This window comes from Oncorhynchus gorbuscha, linkage group LG26 (assembly GCF_021184085.1).
Source record: "Oncorhynchus gorbuscha isolate QuinsamMale2020 ecotype Even-year linkage group LG26, OgorEven_v1.0, whole genome shotgun sequence".
Taxonomy (NCBI): Eukaryota; Metazoa; Chordata; class Actinopteri; order Salmoniformes; family Salmonidae; genus Oncorhynchus; species Oncorhynchus gorbuscha.
This window is the reverse complement of record NC_060198.1, coordinates 282,576-300,199: the sequence shown is the minus strand read 5'-3', so window position 1 is coordinate 300,199 and position 17,624 is coordinate 282,576. Positions and strand designations below refer to the sequence as shown.

General features: G+C 41.1%; 1 protein-coding gene across 1 annotated transcript; it reads left to right on the top strand.

Moving 5' to 3' along the window:
* The first annotated feature begins 276 nt into the window (after positions 1-276).
* Positions 277-9,872, top strand: LOC124015665 (zinc finger protein 501-like). The gene is made up of 5 exons (XM_046331047.1): positions 277-538; positions 4,499-4,618; positions 7,398-7,529; positions 8,501-8,819; positions 8,912-9,872. The coding sequence occupies exons 2-5, from the start codon at positions 4,513-4,515 to the stop codon at positions 9,642-9,644; spliced, it is 1,290 nt and encodes a 429-aa protein (XP_046187003.1). The 5' UTR covers positions 277-538; positions 4,499-4,512; the 3' UTR covers positions 9,645-9,872.
* The last annotated feature ends 7,752 nt before the right edge of the window (positions 9,873-17,624 follow it).

The following is a 17,624-nucleotide window of genomic DNA, read 5'->3' as shown; positions in this document are numbered from 1 at the left end:
TACAACGCGTGAAGCAGAGGGGTTGGATTAAATGCATTCAGTTGAACAACTGACTAGGTACCCTTCCCCTCATCATCAGTACAAAATAAAATGGTTTGTATAAAACTAACAGTGAAATTAACAATCAACTCCTAAACTCACTATTATTCATCAACTCCTAAACTTACATTTAACGTTGAAAAGTCTTTGCTATTAATCGTTTGGGGGAGAAAAGTTTGAGCTCCAGTGGGACTGTAAACTTCCGTTCCGTACTAAAAAACCGGAAGTGGCGTAATATTTGTGCTGCCATCAGGTAGGTGGCTAGCAACTCCGCGTTTTCCAAGTTATAATAAATATATTTATGAGACGTGACTTTATACGTTGCTGATTTAAGGATTACTGCCCCTACTAGAATGCGGGATCATCTAAATAGCTAGAACTCGTCGAAAAGGACATAAACAGAGAGAGCAAGCTAACAGAAGTACTAGCATCGTTAGCATAGGTGTGTGGCTGTTTTGTTTGCTGCAGTGCTGTTAACGTCAGAAGCTGGCCTTTATTGGTGAGTGCTGAAATAGTGGCAACATGTTCACAAAAATAAACCGTAATATTTCCGCCGTTATCATCATCATGTCGTATGTGCCTCCACTTGTCATTGCTAATTGTAGCCCTCGGTCTTGTATGTCTGTAAACATCAGATCTGTAAATAACGTTAAACATTATGCCTCTGCCTACCAGCTATATGCTGTGAGTCACTTCTCTCCTTTGTGTCACTAGTTCTGTTTCCGTGAACGTGTCCAGTGATTTGTCGACATTTACACAGTTCGCATAGAAGATGGATGCGACAGTTGCCTGGAAACCCGACATTGAATTCCCTAGAATTCTACGTCCATCCGAAATGAGCGTTTGAATCATGAACGTTTCCTCTCACGACCTCCTCAAGCGAGAATGTTGAATACAAATCTATTTAAAGGTTGGCCTACCGGTGGTCCGTGCAGTTGGTCCCTTTGGTGGTAGGAATGTGAGACATATCGATAAGAAAATATAATTACATCAACTTTTGCACAGACACCGGTAATTGTATTCAACATTCTGGCCTATAGCGGGGCGGTAGGTAGCCTAGCGACCTGATAATGTAAACATCTGTCGTTCTTCCCCTGAACAGGCAGTTAACCCACTGTTCCTAGACCAGTTAACCCACTGTTCCTAGACCAGTTAACCCACTGTTCCTAGACCAGTTAACCCACTGTTCCTAGACCAGTTAACCCACTGTTCCTAGACCAGTTAACCCACTGTTCCTAGACCAGTTAACCCACTGTTCCTAGACCAGTTAACCCACCTGTCCTAGACCAGTTAACCCACTGTTCCTAGACCAGTTAACCCACTGTTCCTAGACCAGTTAACCCACTGTTCCTAGACCAGTTAACCCACTGTTCCTATGTCGTCATTGAAAATAAGAATCTGTTCTTAACTGACTTGCCTAGTTAAATAAAATGGAGGTCGTGAGAGGAAACATTCATTATTCAAAAGCTAACATATAATTCTAACCAATTCAATGTTGGGTTTCCAGGCAAATGCGACATTTCCCTGTTATGTTGCGTTTCCATTCAGCTATCTTGTCGAGAAAAACAGCTGGACATAATGACTTCACACCTAAGAAAAAACACTTTCGCTAAAACCTACAGTGTCGAATAAAAATGAAGTGGTTTAAGTGTTTCCATTACCCATGTAAGCAGGTTGCGCATTAATAAATAGTCGACAGCCTGTATACCCACCTATATGTTTCATGTAGACCGTGAAAGCCTGCATGGATAGAAGGCAACAATTCACTCATATTTGCCATATTCTAATAATGAATGTGCCGACATATCGCCATGGTCCATGCAGCTCTCTCTAACTCTAGGTGGCCTTCCAGTGATTAGCTTCTCTAACAACTGGTTCCTGTGAACTACAGTCTCCACACTGTGTTTTAACGTTTAGAAACAACAACCACTGCTACTATCTGTCATCTATGCATTGTCACTTTAATAACTCTACATGTACATACTACCTCAAATAACCGATGCCCCTGCACATTGACTCTGTATCGGTACCCCCCCCCCCCTTGTTTACTCTCCCTGTTATTTCATGCTGCTCTTTAATAACATGTTACTTTTCTCTTATTCTTATCTGTATTTTTTTGTAACTGCATTGTTTGTTAGGGTCTTGTAAGTAAGCATTTCGCCTGTTGTATTCGGTGCTTGTGACTAAAACGATTTGGTAATAATCATCGCTCTCGAAACATATGGCCCTTTCATTAGCGAGAAAAACATACTTGAAATAAAACATATTTTGCACAGACTCATACAGATATGGGTGCCTCCATCTGACGAAACTACACTTCCACTACACTTCCCGAGTTACGGGTACAAGTGTTTGAAGCACGCTAGATACGGTTCGAACACACCGACCGTGACATTGCGCAAAATAGTATGCAGCATCATCTGGATATGTCTGCAACCAAAGTTCAACATTCACCTTCTGCTGCCATTTCTGTCAAGCCGTATACACTGACAGTTTGACGCATAGGTTCAACGTATGCACCACACCGAACGCACTGCAACTACCCTCCGCAACAAGATGCTGCAAGGCAAACGCAACATTTCATTGTGCAGGTGTGTTCGAAACATAGCAATGTAGCACAGGTGGTCACCTCTGTTTTCAGTAAACAAACGCTGTAACATGGATATAATATGGCCATGTGGAACACTAACCTTATGAAGGTGTTGTTTTATAAGTTATTTGTGTTTACAAAACGGTTAAGCTAGGCTCTTAACAAAACTCCCTCGTCACAAATAGGCGCAAAAACATTTGGCGTCTATGAATGGGGTAAGTGCAATGATGTATATAAACTCTGGATTGCTGATACTATGTGTGGGCCATTGAGAGGCTTTGAAGCTGTTGGTCATCCATATTGGCACTCCCTAGTAGGAGCAGTTCTCTATAGGAATGAATGGCATTCTACAGTATTTCAATCAATTGTTCAATTACGTGTGTTTTTGTTTTAGTGAGGACAATAACACCAGTAATCTACTTTAAGGAACATGTTTTGATATTTTTATATTTAGGTCACATCATTTAAAAGTATACATTAAAATGTCTGTAATGGAGTTCATGTGTCAAACGAATGGAGCCTTTCTGTAGCTTCCAAAATATTATTTACAATGGTGGGAGAGTGTCACGATGGCAACACGGTGGCTTCAACACAGCGCCCTCTGTCATCTAGTGTGTGTAAAAATATATACTGTAGATCATTGGGTAACTTGCTCTCCTGTAGATCTTAAATAATTGGATGGTGAAACTTGCAAAGCAATTCAGGTATTCTTGAAAGTTAGGAAAATCAGTCCTAAAAATAAACATCATTTTTAGTTGAAAAAAGTGATTTTGCAGGCAGTAGGCATTTTCAATTAAATGTGGAGTTTTCTATATAGTTAAGTGATAACATCACGTGCCTTCAACATTATCCTGCTATAATTTCATTGGAGAAAAAAAAACACTTTCAATCATCATGTCTTGTAGTAAAGAAAGTTTGGCAAAAGACAAATCTACCCATGTCGAAACAGATACAAATGTTGTTGATGTTTAGAAAAGTTCTCCTAGATCTGCCATTTCCATTACACATGTGTTGAAGGAATTTAATTCCTCTGTTTTAATTCCCAATTCAAATTAAACACTCTGTCAATGCATAAGGATTTGTAAGACCCTTATTTTATAAGAAAGGACAGAGCCCCGGTCTTAAAAGTCAAGTAACAGCCTTTAATCAAGAGAGTACTGAGATCATACACATTTTACCACATGTTATAAACTGCAAATGATGCCAGCACTTTCTAAATGTTCCATCTCTTCTTGACACTTGTAGAAAGGCCCTATAGTTCTCAAGCCTTCGCTCCTCACCTAGAGCCGCCAAGGTCAGTCAGTGTAGATAAGCATTCTAGACAGTCTGGAGATAGTTCATTCATTTGTACAAAGGAACAGACCGTCATTGTTCTAACTTTTGCCCATGTTCACACACCTCCGTTCCAGTACCAAGGCTGTGTCTCAAGCCTTCCCACATCCGTCTCCCTACCAATTTAATATAATTTACGAGTCAAGGTTTTCTTGTGTAGATAAGCATTCTGGCCAGTCTGATTCATTTGTACCAATGAACAGACCGTCATTGTTACTAAACTCTTGATCACATTCACTTCAGTACTGGGATCAGATAAGAAAATTCATACATATACAGTAACATTTAGTATTTTGATTAGTACATATACAGTAACATAATTGTATTCTGATTAGTACATCCTGATTGAAATTTATACATAATTAGTCATTATAGATTTTTAAAAATCCCTTAACAACATGTCGCAATGATATTTTTTGCGACACTGCTGGGTCAATGGAAACCTGCCTACTGTCGCCAAAACTTAACATTTCACTTCATTGTGTGTGTGTGTGTGTGTGTGTGTGCGTGCGTGCGTGCGTGCCATCACACCTACAGATAAAGCACCGTATATGGATCCTCACATCAGTGTGAAAGACGAACCCACTAGTGATGATGACGTTACACACAGCTGGTGCAACCCTGTCCAGCCCTCACAAATGGACTACAGTCATGAAGGTAAACTAGGATATATATATATAACATGTTTTTTCCTACTTTAAAAGTGTTTAAGAAGTGAGGCAGTGCCACTCCTCTCATATGTTCTGTTTCATTGGGTAGAGAGGAAAGCGTTCTGAAATAGAAGTGGATCGCAGCCGTACACATGCTACTGGAGGACACGGTGGTGGGAGGTTACTGCCTGAAAACATGCCATCATGTCAGATCTCACAACGGCTGGATGGGTGTTTAACATACCAGCTAACCACATCATGCGATATATCAATTTGATGCCAGACTGAGTAGTCGATGATGTGGCACAAAACCATTGGTTGACGCAATGCAACGCCTGCACATCTGTCGGGACGGAACACCGCCAACAGTATATTTGTTCTGGAGCCAGCGGCTTAGACCACTAGACCACATGTCCCATTTCCATGTAAAAGGACCCATGAGCACCAACATGTAAAGGTCATAGGAGAATGTCAAATCTGGTGTCAAATGAAAGCTGAGTCTATATTTTTGAGAAATTAAGGCATATACAGATGAAGTCAGAAGTTTACATATACTTAGGTTGGAGTCATTAAAACTCATTTTTCAACCACTCCACAAATGTGTTGTTAACAAGCTATAGTTATGGCAAGTCGGTTAGGACATCTACTTTGTGCATGACACAAGTCATTTTTCCAACAATTGTTTACAGACAGATTATTTCACTTATAATTCACTGTATCACAATTCCAGTGGGTCAGAGGTTTACATACACTAAGTTGACTGTGCCTTTAAACAGCCTGGAAAATTCCAGAAAATGATGTCATGGATTTAGAAGCTTCTGATGGGCTAATTTACATCATTTGAGTCAATTTGAGGTGTACCTGTGGATGTATTTCAAGGCCTACCTTCAAACTCAGTGCCTCTTTGCTTGACATCTTGGGAAAATCAAAAGAAATCGGCCACAACGTCAGGAAAAAAAACTGTAGACCTCAACGAGTCTGGTTCATCCTTGGGAGCAATTTCCAAACGCCTGAAGGTACCGCGTTGATTTGTACAAACAATAGTACGCAAGTATAAACACCATAGGACCACGCAGCCGTCATACTGCTCAGGAAGGAGACGCGTTCTGTCTCCTAGAGATGAACGCAAAAAGTGCAAATCAGTCCCAGAACAACAGCAAAGGACCTTGGGAAGATGCTGGAGGAAACCGGTATAAAGATATCTATATCCACAGTAAACAAGTCCTATATCGACAGAACCTGAAAGGCCGCTCAGCAAGGAATAAGCCACTGTTTCAAAACTGCCATAAAAAAGCCAGACTACGGTTTGCAATTGCACATGGGGACAAAGATTGTACTTTTTGGAGAAATGTCCTCTGGTCTGATGAAACAAAAATGGCCATAAAGACCATCGTTATGTTTGCAGAAAAAGGTTGAGGCTTGCAAGCCAAAGAACACCATCCCAATTGTGAAGCACGGGGGTGGCAGCATCATGTTGTGGGGGTGCTTTGCTGCAGGGGGGACTGGTGCACTTCACAAAATAGATGGCTTCATGAGGGAGGAAAATTGTGGATATATCGAAGCAACAGCTCAAGACATCAGTCAGGAAGTTAAAGCTTGGTCACAAATGGGTCTTCCAAATGGACAATGACCCCAAGCATACTTCCAAAGTTGTGGCTAAATGGCTTAAGGACAACAAAGTTAAGGTATTGGAGTGGCCATCACAAAGCCCTGACCTCAATCCCATAGAACATTTGTGGGCAGAAATGAAAAAGTGGGTGCGAGCAAGGAGGCCTACAAACCTGACTCAGTTACACCAGCTCTGTCAGGAGGAATGGGCCAAAATTTACCCAACTTATTGTGGGAAGCTTGTGGAATGCTACCCGAAACATTTGACCCAAGTTAAACAATTTAAAGGCAATGCTAATGAATAATAATTCGGTGTATGTAAACTTCTGACCCACTGGGAATGTGATGAAATAAATAAAAGCTGAAATAAATCATTCTCTCTTCTATTATTCTGAAGTGGTGATCCTAACTTTTTACTCGGATTAAATGTCAGGAATTGCGAAACTGAGTTTTAATGTATTTGGTTAAGGTGTATGTAAACTTCCGACTTCAACTGTATACTTCCCCAAACCATTTTATATCCTTAATATTAGGAATAAGCAAAGTTTTGATTTCTGCTCAAACCACAGAGGACTAGATGTATATCACCCGTTTTAGCATGGACGTTGCCATTGAGGGCTTCCACCATTTTTTAAAATTGGGTAAGAGAATATCATGTTACCATTGGTGTATTAAAGTCATGGTGATGGCCCCTTAATAATGAATTCTAGTGGGGAAGGGGAACAGTAACTGTATGATCAAGCTTTAGCTTGGTCACATAAAAAAGCTGAGGGAGATTTTACCGAAATTCTGTTACCAAACTTTGGATCTGCATAGTTCTTCTAGTAAATGTGTTTTATAGTAACATTTTCAGTGTAAATTGTTAAAATAGAGTGATATGGTTTGTTAAACTTTGAAATCAATGGTGTTTGTTAGGAATACATTTTAAAGTGGAAAAATCTGAGTCGGTGTCATTCCATTACCATGGAAATGCCATATTGTAACAAACCTAGCTAGTGTTGACAATAAGGCCAGTTAGGCACAATTCCCATAACTCGTCAAACATTCCCAGATTTTCCAGAAATCTTAATTGGAGAATTCACAGATTTCCTGCTTCTCTCCTGATCTTGAGATTCTTCCAACTGGGATTTTGCTATTAAGGGGATTTAGAAATGAACCTAATTCTATTCCATCCCCAGGTGCTGTTGATAAGTCTGAGATGGAACCAGATGACCTTCCAGGCCTCAGTGAGCCAAGAAAACCAACATTAAATGTGATTGTCAAAGAGGAGGAGGAAGATGAGGATGATGAGGAGGACATGGTTGACCGAGGTTGGGTTTGGGGAGAACATTATCAGTTTCATAGTAATGTCTGTAGCATTGTGTTAAAGGTCCAAGTGCGGTCAAAATTCAGTGTTTCTTTGTTTTGTGTCAGTTTCATCAGCTGTTCTATAAATATAACACTGTAAAAGTGTAATATATATGGCCAGTGTTATTTCTTGATAGTTGCTGATTGAAAATGCCATTTACACCAGGAGTGGGCAATTCCAGTCCTCCAGGGCCTGACTGGTGTCACAGTTTTGCCCCAGCTAACACACCAGACTCCAATAATCACCTAATCATGATTTTCAGTTTAGAATGCAGATTGATTAATCAGCTGTGTTTGCTAGGGTTGGAGAAAAAGTGTGACACCAATCAGGCCCTCAAGGACTGGAGTTGCCCACCACCTGATCTACATTTTCTAATCAGCAGATTTTGTATGGGTGGAGACCAAGAGACCAATAACAGAGCCCCAAACCTCTCTACCAATAACAGAGTTTTCAGGTGACAATTCCCTCCAATTCGGCTCCTCCCAGACAGAACTATCAAGATTCTTGCATGAGATTGGTTTGTTGTTACCAAACTATTTTTGTTTATTTTTGACAACTTTAATGGGACACTATTACAGTAAGTTACTTAATTGTTACCGAGAAATTATTTGATATTCAGTCAAAAACGGCTGCATTGGGCCTTTAATAGTATATGTCACGTATATTGTGTAATATGCCCCACATTGAGTGACTGCCCGCCCAATAACTACCTGTGTCTTATCTCTCACACACACACACACACACACACACACACACACACACACACACACACACACACACACACACACACACACACACACACACACACACACACACACACACACACACACACACACATTTTTTGTTTACTCTAAACTAAAAAATTCCAGCCTGGTTAATCCAGACACTAACCAATGTTTTAACCAGGCTAAATCTATTCCCTTGTCTGTCTAGGTTCAGACACTGACTACACACCAAGTCCCGCTGTGGTAGTGAAGGTGGGAGAACCCAAAGCACCAAAGAATAAGAACACAGTAAAGAAACTTCACCAGTGCCCCGACTGTGGTAAAACCTTTGAGAGGCTGTCGCGTCTGAAGAGGCACGAGCCATCACACTTGAGGAAGATCAAGCACCCGTGCCCTGACTGCAACCAGTCTTTTGGCAACCTCTCAGTCCTGAAGAAACACAGGGCAACACACAAGAGCACAGAGAAGCTGACTCACCAGTGTCAACAATGTGGCAAGACGTTTGAGAAGCTATCGCGCCTCAGAAGGTAAGCCAGAACACCAAAGACTCATTTCTGTTCTGTAAAAAGTTAATGGACAACTAACTGTGTAGACAATAACAATAGTGTTCTAATCTAAGGCACCAGCCCGTACACCAGAGGAGAAAGAGGATGGACCACCCGTGTCCTAAATGTGGCAAGACCTTCAAGAAGTTATCTGGCCTGGTTCGGCACGAGAGAGGACACACCGGAGAGAAACCGTTCCCTTGCTCCCAGTGCGGGAAGAGCTTTGCCGACGACCGTCACCGGAAAGTGCACGAGCAGGCTCACCTAGGGAAGCTGGAGAGACCCCACTGCTGCTCTGACTGCGGGATCTGCTTCCCCAAACCGTCCGAGCTTCGACGGCACCAACGTGCGCACACGGGAGAGAAACCGCACCGCTGCCCTGACTGTGGGAAGGCCTATTCCCGGTCAGAGACTCTAAAGAGGCACCTTCTCATCCACACGGGGGAGAGACCTCACCTCTGCACTGATTGTGGGAAAAGCTTCATTGACTTGCAGCAGTTGAAATCTCACCAGCGGATTCACACTGGAGAGAAACCATTTCACTGCCCCGTGTGTGGGAAGGGTTTCTCACAGAGGGGTAACATGAGGGCACACCATCGGACTCACACAGGGGAGAAACTTCACCACTGTGCCGACTGCGGGGCCAGTCTCTCCACATCCTCTAGTTTAAAAGAGCATCAGCTCATTCACACAGGAGAGAGGCCCTTCCAGTGTCTGGTCTGTGGCAAACGCTTTCTGCACATCTGGAGACTCAGAAAACACCAGAAGACACACACACACACCGGACTGACACACACACCGGACTGACACACACACCGGACTGACACACACACCGGACTGACACACACACCGGACTGACACATGCCGGACACACATAAGGAAGACGTCTCTGTGTGCTTTGAAAGAGCAGCAACTGTAGTGTTGTACTACTACTACTACTAATATTAATACTACTAATATTAATACTACTAATAGTTAATACTACTAATAGTTAATACTACTAATATTAATACTACTAAGTTAATACTACTAATAGTTAATACTACTAATATTAATACTACTAATAGTTAATACTACTAATATTAATACTACTAATAGTTAATACTACTAATAGTTAATACTACTAATAGTTAATACTACTAATATTAATACTACTAATAGTTAATACTACTAATAGTTAATACTACTAATATTAATACTACTAATAGTTAATACTACTAATATTAATACTAGGATTGTGGGTTCTATTCCTGGGACCACCCATACGTGAATGTGTGCATGACTGACTGACTGTAAGTTGCTTTGGATAAAAGCGTCTGCTAAATGGCTGTTATTATTAATATCAGCAACCCAGAACCAACAAAAATAATGTAATTTACTTTAATAGCTTGCAGTAGGGATCTGCTTGTGAGTATTCAAATTACAATGTGTACCGAGGGGGTGTACTACAAAGCAGGATCAATTAGTTATCCAGCTAACTTTGATAAGCAACCAGAAATATCTATTGATTTTCTGACTAATTAATGCATTCAAAATTAGATATGCGTTGTTGGTTGAGTCAGTTAAACAATGCCAATTCCAAGCTTCTCTTTCTAAAAACAAGAAAAGGTCATATCAGACTATTTAGACAGGCTGACTCATTGAATGGGCTTTGTAGTTTACCCCTCTGGTCTACCCCTCGTCCCATTTTAATCAACACTGAACAATGCTCTTTATACGTCTGACATAACTATTTTAATGGTACATTTAAAAGTCTTATGTTTTTTTTGTGTGTGTGTGTGTGTGTGTGTGTGTGTGTGTGTGTGTGTGTGTGTGTGTGTGTGTGTGTGTGTGTGTGTGTGTGTACACATTTTACTATACTTGTGAGTACCAGAAGTCCTCATGAATAGTAAACTGACCAAAATTCAGAGAAGTAAAGACTTTTTTTTGGCAGTCTTCACTTGTAAAAAGGTTATTTTAGGCTTAGGGGTTAGGTTTACAGTTAGGGTTTAGGGGTTAGGAAAAATAGGATTTTGAATGGGAATCAATTGTTGGTCCCCAAAAAGCCCTGCAATGAAGCCCATTATCTGTAGTTTAGGTAACAGTCTCTCCAGCTAACATCCCACTCCTTGTCATTCCCAAAGAGACTGGCCTTTCAGCCATAGAAATATGAATAGAAAGGTGTCTCCATTCAAGTCAATGATGGCATAATGGGTGGACTGGCAGCCATTTTGATTGTATCCATGCCAGGAAGTAAAAGCAGGAAGTGTCCCCTTTAATCTGTGCTGTGATTTGTTGAGTGAACTAAACTGATGTAAAAAAAAAAAAAAACATTCCATTGCATGAGCCACATCAGTTAGTATCATTTGAATTAACGTTTGACATTACCATGGCAACCCAGCATCAGTTGATAGAACATTTCCAAAATATCATGAACATTATTGCATCACAATAGAAGGCAGGCATTATTTGCAAGTGGACCCATGAGTTTGCCAGGGTTAGAGCTTCCAAGCCCATTCTATTCATATTTCTATGCTTTCAGCAATCTCAGTGTTCAATATGCACTGGATTTATGGCGGAGTTGCTCCTTGGTTGTTGGGAATAACATTCATATTTTCCATGACAACATGTGGAGCCTCAATTAGAATACAAAGTAAAAACAACATTTAGCTGTTAGCTAGGCAAGTTATTTTGAGGTTTCAAAATCTAATCGGAGGTTTTGTGGGTTGGAATTGAAGTAGGTATTTACTTCATTTAAATTCCAGTCAATTCAGTACACTGAAATGTCAATTCTCTTCAATACTTTTCAATGAGGGAAATGTGGAATTGGAATTGTTTACTTTCTGAATTGACTGGAATTGACCCCAACCCTGCACAAAAGCCCATTTTTGTCCTCGAGGCTTCCACACCGTTTACTTTTTTTCCCCATTGAGGCCCCCATTATTAGCCAAATAATGGCCATTCTGCACAACAAAAACATTCAGACAGGCCCACCCATTGGGCTAATGATGGACTAGACCATTACTGTTGCCAATCGACCCTATATTATAGGCTACCCTTGCCTTGCCACAGTCATTCTATAAGTATACAATGATATACTTTGTATGGTAGGGTATACTTTATTCTGTAGACACTAGGAAATACTCTGACAGGTTACATTATGATTACAGTGTACTGTATTCTAGTATATACTCTGATAGCTTACATTATTACTATTCTACTAGATTCTAGGATATAATCTGATGCATTATGATTCTAGGATATACTCTGATAGTTTACATTATGATTCTAGGATATACTCTGATAGGTTACATGATTCTACTGGATTCTAGGATATACTCTGATAGTTTACTGCCAAGAAGGCCAGCACCCCGGAATCACCTCTTCACTGTTGACGTTGAGGCGGGTGTTTTGCGGGTACTATTTAATGAAGCTGCCAGTTGAGGACTTGTGAGGCCTCTGTTTCTCAACCTAGACATTCTAATGTACTTGTCCTCTTGCTCAGTTGTGCACCGCGCCTCCCACTCCTCTTTCTATTCTGGTTAGAGCCAGTTTGCTCTGTTCTGTGAAGAGAGTAGTACACAGCGTTGTACGAGATCTTCAGTTTCTTGGCAATTTCTCACATGGAATAGCCTTCATTTCTCAGAACTCGAATAGACTGACGAGTTTCAGGACAAAGTTATTTTGTTTCTGGCCATTTTGAGCCTGTAATCGAACCCACAAATGCTGATGCTCCAGATACTCAACTAGTATAAAGAAGGCCAGTTTAATTGCTTCTTTAATCAGAACAACCATTTTCAGCTGTGTTAACATAATTGCAAAAGGGTTTTTCTAATGATCAATTAGCCTTTTAAAATTATACATGTGGATTATCTAACACAATGTGCCATTGGAACACAGGAGTGATGGTTGCTGACACCTATGTAGATATTCAATTAAAAATCATCCGTTTTCAGTCATTTACAACATTAACAATGTCTACACTGTATTTCTGATCAATTTGATGTTATTTTAAATGGACAAAAAATGTTTTGTCTTTCTTTCAAAAACAAGGACATTTCTAAGTACCCCAAACTTTTAAACGGTAGTGTATATATTTAAATAAATCCTACAAACCCAATCAAGGAGTCAGAATATTGTTTCATCACAAATACAACCTGTGATACAACTGGAAACATAAAGAACAAGATCATATCAGAGATGTTGTATCGACTTCATGGCTAGAATGTCAGACCATGATCTCTAGACCAGTGTTTGTTCATCCTGGTCCTGGGGACCCAGAAGGTTCACACTTCTGTTTTTGCCTCTACTATCACTACGCAACTGCTTCATCTAATCAACTCAACATTAAGCCTTTGATTATTTGAATCAGGTTTGTTAATGTGCCAGGACACGTTCCCCAGGAGGACCCGGATTAGGAAGCACTCACTGCTCTAGAGTCGTGTTAACCAAACTCGGTCCTGGGCATCCCAAGGGATGCACGTTTTGGTTTTTGCCCAAGCACTACACAGCTGATTTAAAATACAGTTTAATGTTATGTTACGTGTTGTGCTCGGGCAAAAACCCAAAGGTGCTCCCCTTGGGTCCCCAGGACTGGGAAACACTACTCTAGACATTCACTTCTATTTTGGTTTGGTGTCAGTTTGTCCACAAGAGGGTGATGCACTACCAGAGAACAAGGGAGAATACGTTCTGGGATGAGATGAGATGGGCTGAGATGAGATGAGATGGGCTGGGATGTGATGAGATGGGATGAGATGGGCTGAGATGGGATGAGATGGGCTGAGATGGGATGAGATGAGATGGGCTGGCATGTGATGAGATGGGATGAGATGGGATGGGCTGGCATGTGATGAGATGGGATGAGATGGGCTGGCATGTGATGAGATGGGATGTGATGAGATGGGCTGAGATGAGATGAGATGGGATGAGATGAGATGGGCTGAGATGGGATGGGCTGAGATGAGATGGGATGGGCTGAGATGAGATGAGATGGGCTGAGATGGGATGGGACTAGATGAGATGGGATGGGCTGGGCTGGGATGAGATGGGATGGGATGGAATGGGATGCTGATAACTGAAGTGGATGGGATGAGATCGGCTGGGATGAGATGGGATGGGATGAGATGGGATGGGATGAGATGAGATGAGATGGGATGGGATGAGATGAGATGGGATGGGATGAGATGAGATGGGCTGGGATGAGATGAGATGGGCTGGGATGAGATGGGATGAGATGAGATGGGCTAGGATGGGATGGGCTGGGATCGGATGAGATGAGATGGGCTAGGACGGGATGAGATGGGATGAGATGGGCTAGGATGAGATGGGCTGAGATGAGATGAGATGGGCTAGGATGAGATGGGATGAGATGGGATGCTGATAACTGAAGCGCTGTGCTAGCAGGCTTCATTATATTCCAGTCGGCTGGCTGCACATAGATTCCTGGTGTCAATAAATGCACCCTTCGATGGTAAGAACCCTTTTAAAGGAAAACTGAGCATGCTGTTACTTCGTGATAAATTATAGGGCCTGTGGTGTTTTGGTTGACCTGTATTTTAACCTTTTTATTTAGAGCTTTTTCCAGAAATGTGAATGAGACCATATTGTCTGAGGATGGGTCTGGACCATCTGACATAAAAAGAAAAGGGGACAGTTTGATGAAAATCTTTAAATAAAAGTACAAATCTAGGTCATGTGACATGATGAACTAAAATACAGGGCCCTCCTATGTTTTCATATTTCAATAAAGGGAAGTGGGAGATTGTCTCGCCCTGGTCTTAGTATTTTGTGTTTATATATTTATTTGGTCAGGCCAGGGTGTGACATGCGTTTATTTTGTGGTGTGTTTTTGTATTGGGTTTTTTAGTAGGCATTGGGATTGTGGCTGAGTAGGGGTGTCTAGCATAGGCTATGGCTGCCTGAGGCGGTTCTCAATCAGAGTCAGGTGATTCTCGTTGTCTCTGATTGGGAACCATATTTAGGTAGCCTGGGTTTCACTGTGTGTTTTGTGGGTGATTGTTCCTGTCTCTGTGTTAGTTATTCACCAGATAGGATGTATAGGTTTTCACGTTCCGTTTCTTGTTTTTGTATTTATCGTGTTTATTCTTTCATTAAACATGTATCGAACTAACCACGCTGCATTTTGGTCCGACTCTCCTTCGACGGAAGAAAGCCGTTACAGAGATTGACTCTATCCAAGTAACGGAATGTCTTTATAATAACATGCATGATGAAATGATGCAACAACATGTGACGTTTGTGTTTATAAGCCTACATGTCTAGGTTATAATCTTGCTATGAATTCATAATGTTGTAATAGCTATAGCTGCTAGCACTTAACTCATAACTCATCCATAACGTTGTAATAGCTATAGCTGCTAGCACTTCACTCATAACTCATCCATAACGTTGTAATAGCTATAGCTGCTAGCACTTCACTCATAACTCATCCATAACGTTGTAATAGCTATAGCTGCTAGCACTTCACTCATAACTCATCCATAATGTTGTAATAGCTATAGCTGCTAGCACTTAACTCATAACTCATCCATAACGTTGTAATAGCTATAGCTGCTAGCACTTCACTCATAACTCATCCATAATGTTGTAATAGCTATAGCTGCTAGCACTTAACTCATAACTCATCCATAACGTTGTAATAGCTATAGCTGCTAGCACTTCACTCATAACTCATCCATAACGTTGTAATAGCTATAGCTGCTAGCACTTCACTCATAACTCATCCATAACGTTGTAATAGCTATAGCTGCTAGCATTTCACTCATAACTCATCCATAATGTTGTAATAGCTATAGCTGCTAGCACTTCACTCATAACTCATCCCAAATGTTGTAATAGCTATAGCTGCTAGCACTTAACTCATAACTCATCCATAACGTTGTAATAGCTATAGCTGCTAGCACTTCACTCATAACTCATCCATAACGTTGTAATAGCTATAGCTGCTAGCACTTCACTCATAACTCATCCATAATGTTGTAATAGCTATAGCTGCTAGCACTTCACTCATAACTCATCCATAACGTTGTAATAGCTATAGCTGCTAGCATTTCACTCATAACTCATCCATAATGTTGTAATAGCTATAGCTGCTAGCACTTCACTCATAACTCATCCATAATGTTGTAATAGCTATAGCTGCTAGCACTTCACTCATAACTCATCCATAATGTTGTAATAGCTATAGCTGCTAGCACTTAACTCATAACTCATCCATAACTTTGTAATAGCTATAGCTGCTAGCACTTAACTCATAACTCATCCATAATGTTGTAATAGCTATAGCTGCTAGCACTTCACTCATAACTCATCCATAACGTTGTAATAGCTATAGCTGCTATCACTTAACTCATAACTCATCCATAACGTTGTAATAGCTATAGCTGCTAGCACTTAACTCATAACTCATCCATAATGTTGTAATGGCTATAGCTGCTAGCACTTAACTCATAACTCATCCATAATGTTGTAATAGCTATAGCTGCTAGCACTTCACTCATAACTCATCCATAATGTTGTAATAGCTATAGCTGCTAGCACTTCACTCATAACTCATCCATAACGTTGTAATAGCTATAGCTGCTAGCATTTCACTCATAACTCATCCATAATGTTGTAATAGCTATAGCTGCTAGCACTTCACTCATAACTCATCCATAATGTTGTAATAGCTATAGCTGCTAGCACTTCACTCATAACTCATCCATAATGTTGTAATAGCTATAGCTGCTAGCACTTAACTCATAACTCATCCATAACGTTGTAATAGCTATAGCTGCTAGCATTTCACTCATAACTCATCAATAACGTTGTAATAGCTATAGCTGCTAGCACTTAGCCCACACACATTTGTCACTGCTTACATATCGGTGTCTAAGCCTGTAATAAAACGTTATGAGTTGCTTCTGACAGGAAACAGAAGCGAATGCGTATGTGAGTGGAAATTAAGTATAAAAAAACAAACAATGTAGTCACTGGTGAGATTGAATATATGTCTAATGGTCTGGTGCTGGATAGATAATACATTTTAAAAGTAGTGAATTGCCCCTTTTTAAGACAAGTTCACCTTTTCATCACCCAAATATGTCATTTTTAGAAATGGTAATGCTCTCGGTATAGTGCTGGGGGTCTTTAGGTGCTGTAGGCCTATAACATGAAATTGTGTCATTCTTAACTTTATCTACAAGGTTCTATTCCATGTTGTACTTGACTTGAGCGAAACTTCCCCGTGTCGTTACTTCTCCGTGTCATTACTTCCCCGTGTCGGTACTTCCCCGTGTCATTACTTCCCCGTGTCGGTACTTCCCCGTGTCATTGCTTCTCCGTGTCGTTACTTCCCCGTGTCGGTACTTCCCCGTGTCATTGCTTCCCCGTGTCGTTACTTCCCCGTGTCTGTACTTCCCCGTGTCATTACTTCCCCGTGTCGGTACTTCCCCGTGTCGGTACTTCCCCGTGTCGGTACTTCCCCGTGTCATTACTTCCCCGTGTCGGTACTTCTCCGTGTCATTACTTCCCCGTGTCGGTACTTCTCCGTGTCATTACTTCCCCGTGTCGTTACTTCCCCGTGTCGGTACTTCCCCGTGTCGTTACTTCCCCGTGTCGGTACTTCCCCGTGTCATTACTTCCCCGTGTCGGTACTTCCCCGTGTCATTACTTCCCCGTGTCGGTACTTCCCCGTGTCGTTACTTCCCCGTGTCGGTACTTCTCCGTGTCGTTACTTCTCCGTGTCGTTACTTCCCCGTGTCGTTACTTCCCCGTGTCGTTACTTCCCCGTGTCGTTACTTC

What these genes read in the sequence shown, in the direction of transcription:
- LOC124015665 (XM_046331047.1), top strand. Translation starts at nt 4,513, where the DNA reads ATGGATCCTCACATCAGTGTGAAAGACGAACCCACTAGTGATGATGAC. An exon ending in AATGGACTACAGTCATGAAG is followed by an intron (nt 4,619 to 7,397) that starts GTAAACTAGGAT and finishes TTCCATCCCCAG; the next exon opens with GTGCTGTTGATAAGTCTGAG. An exon ending in GGAGGACATGGTTGACCGAG is followed by an intron (nt 7,530 to 8,500) that starts GTTGGGTTTGGG and finishes TTGTCTGTCTAG; the next exon opens with GTTCAGACACTGACTACACA.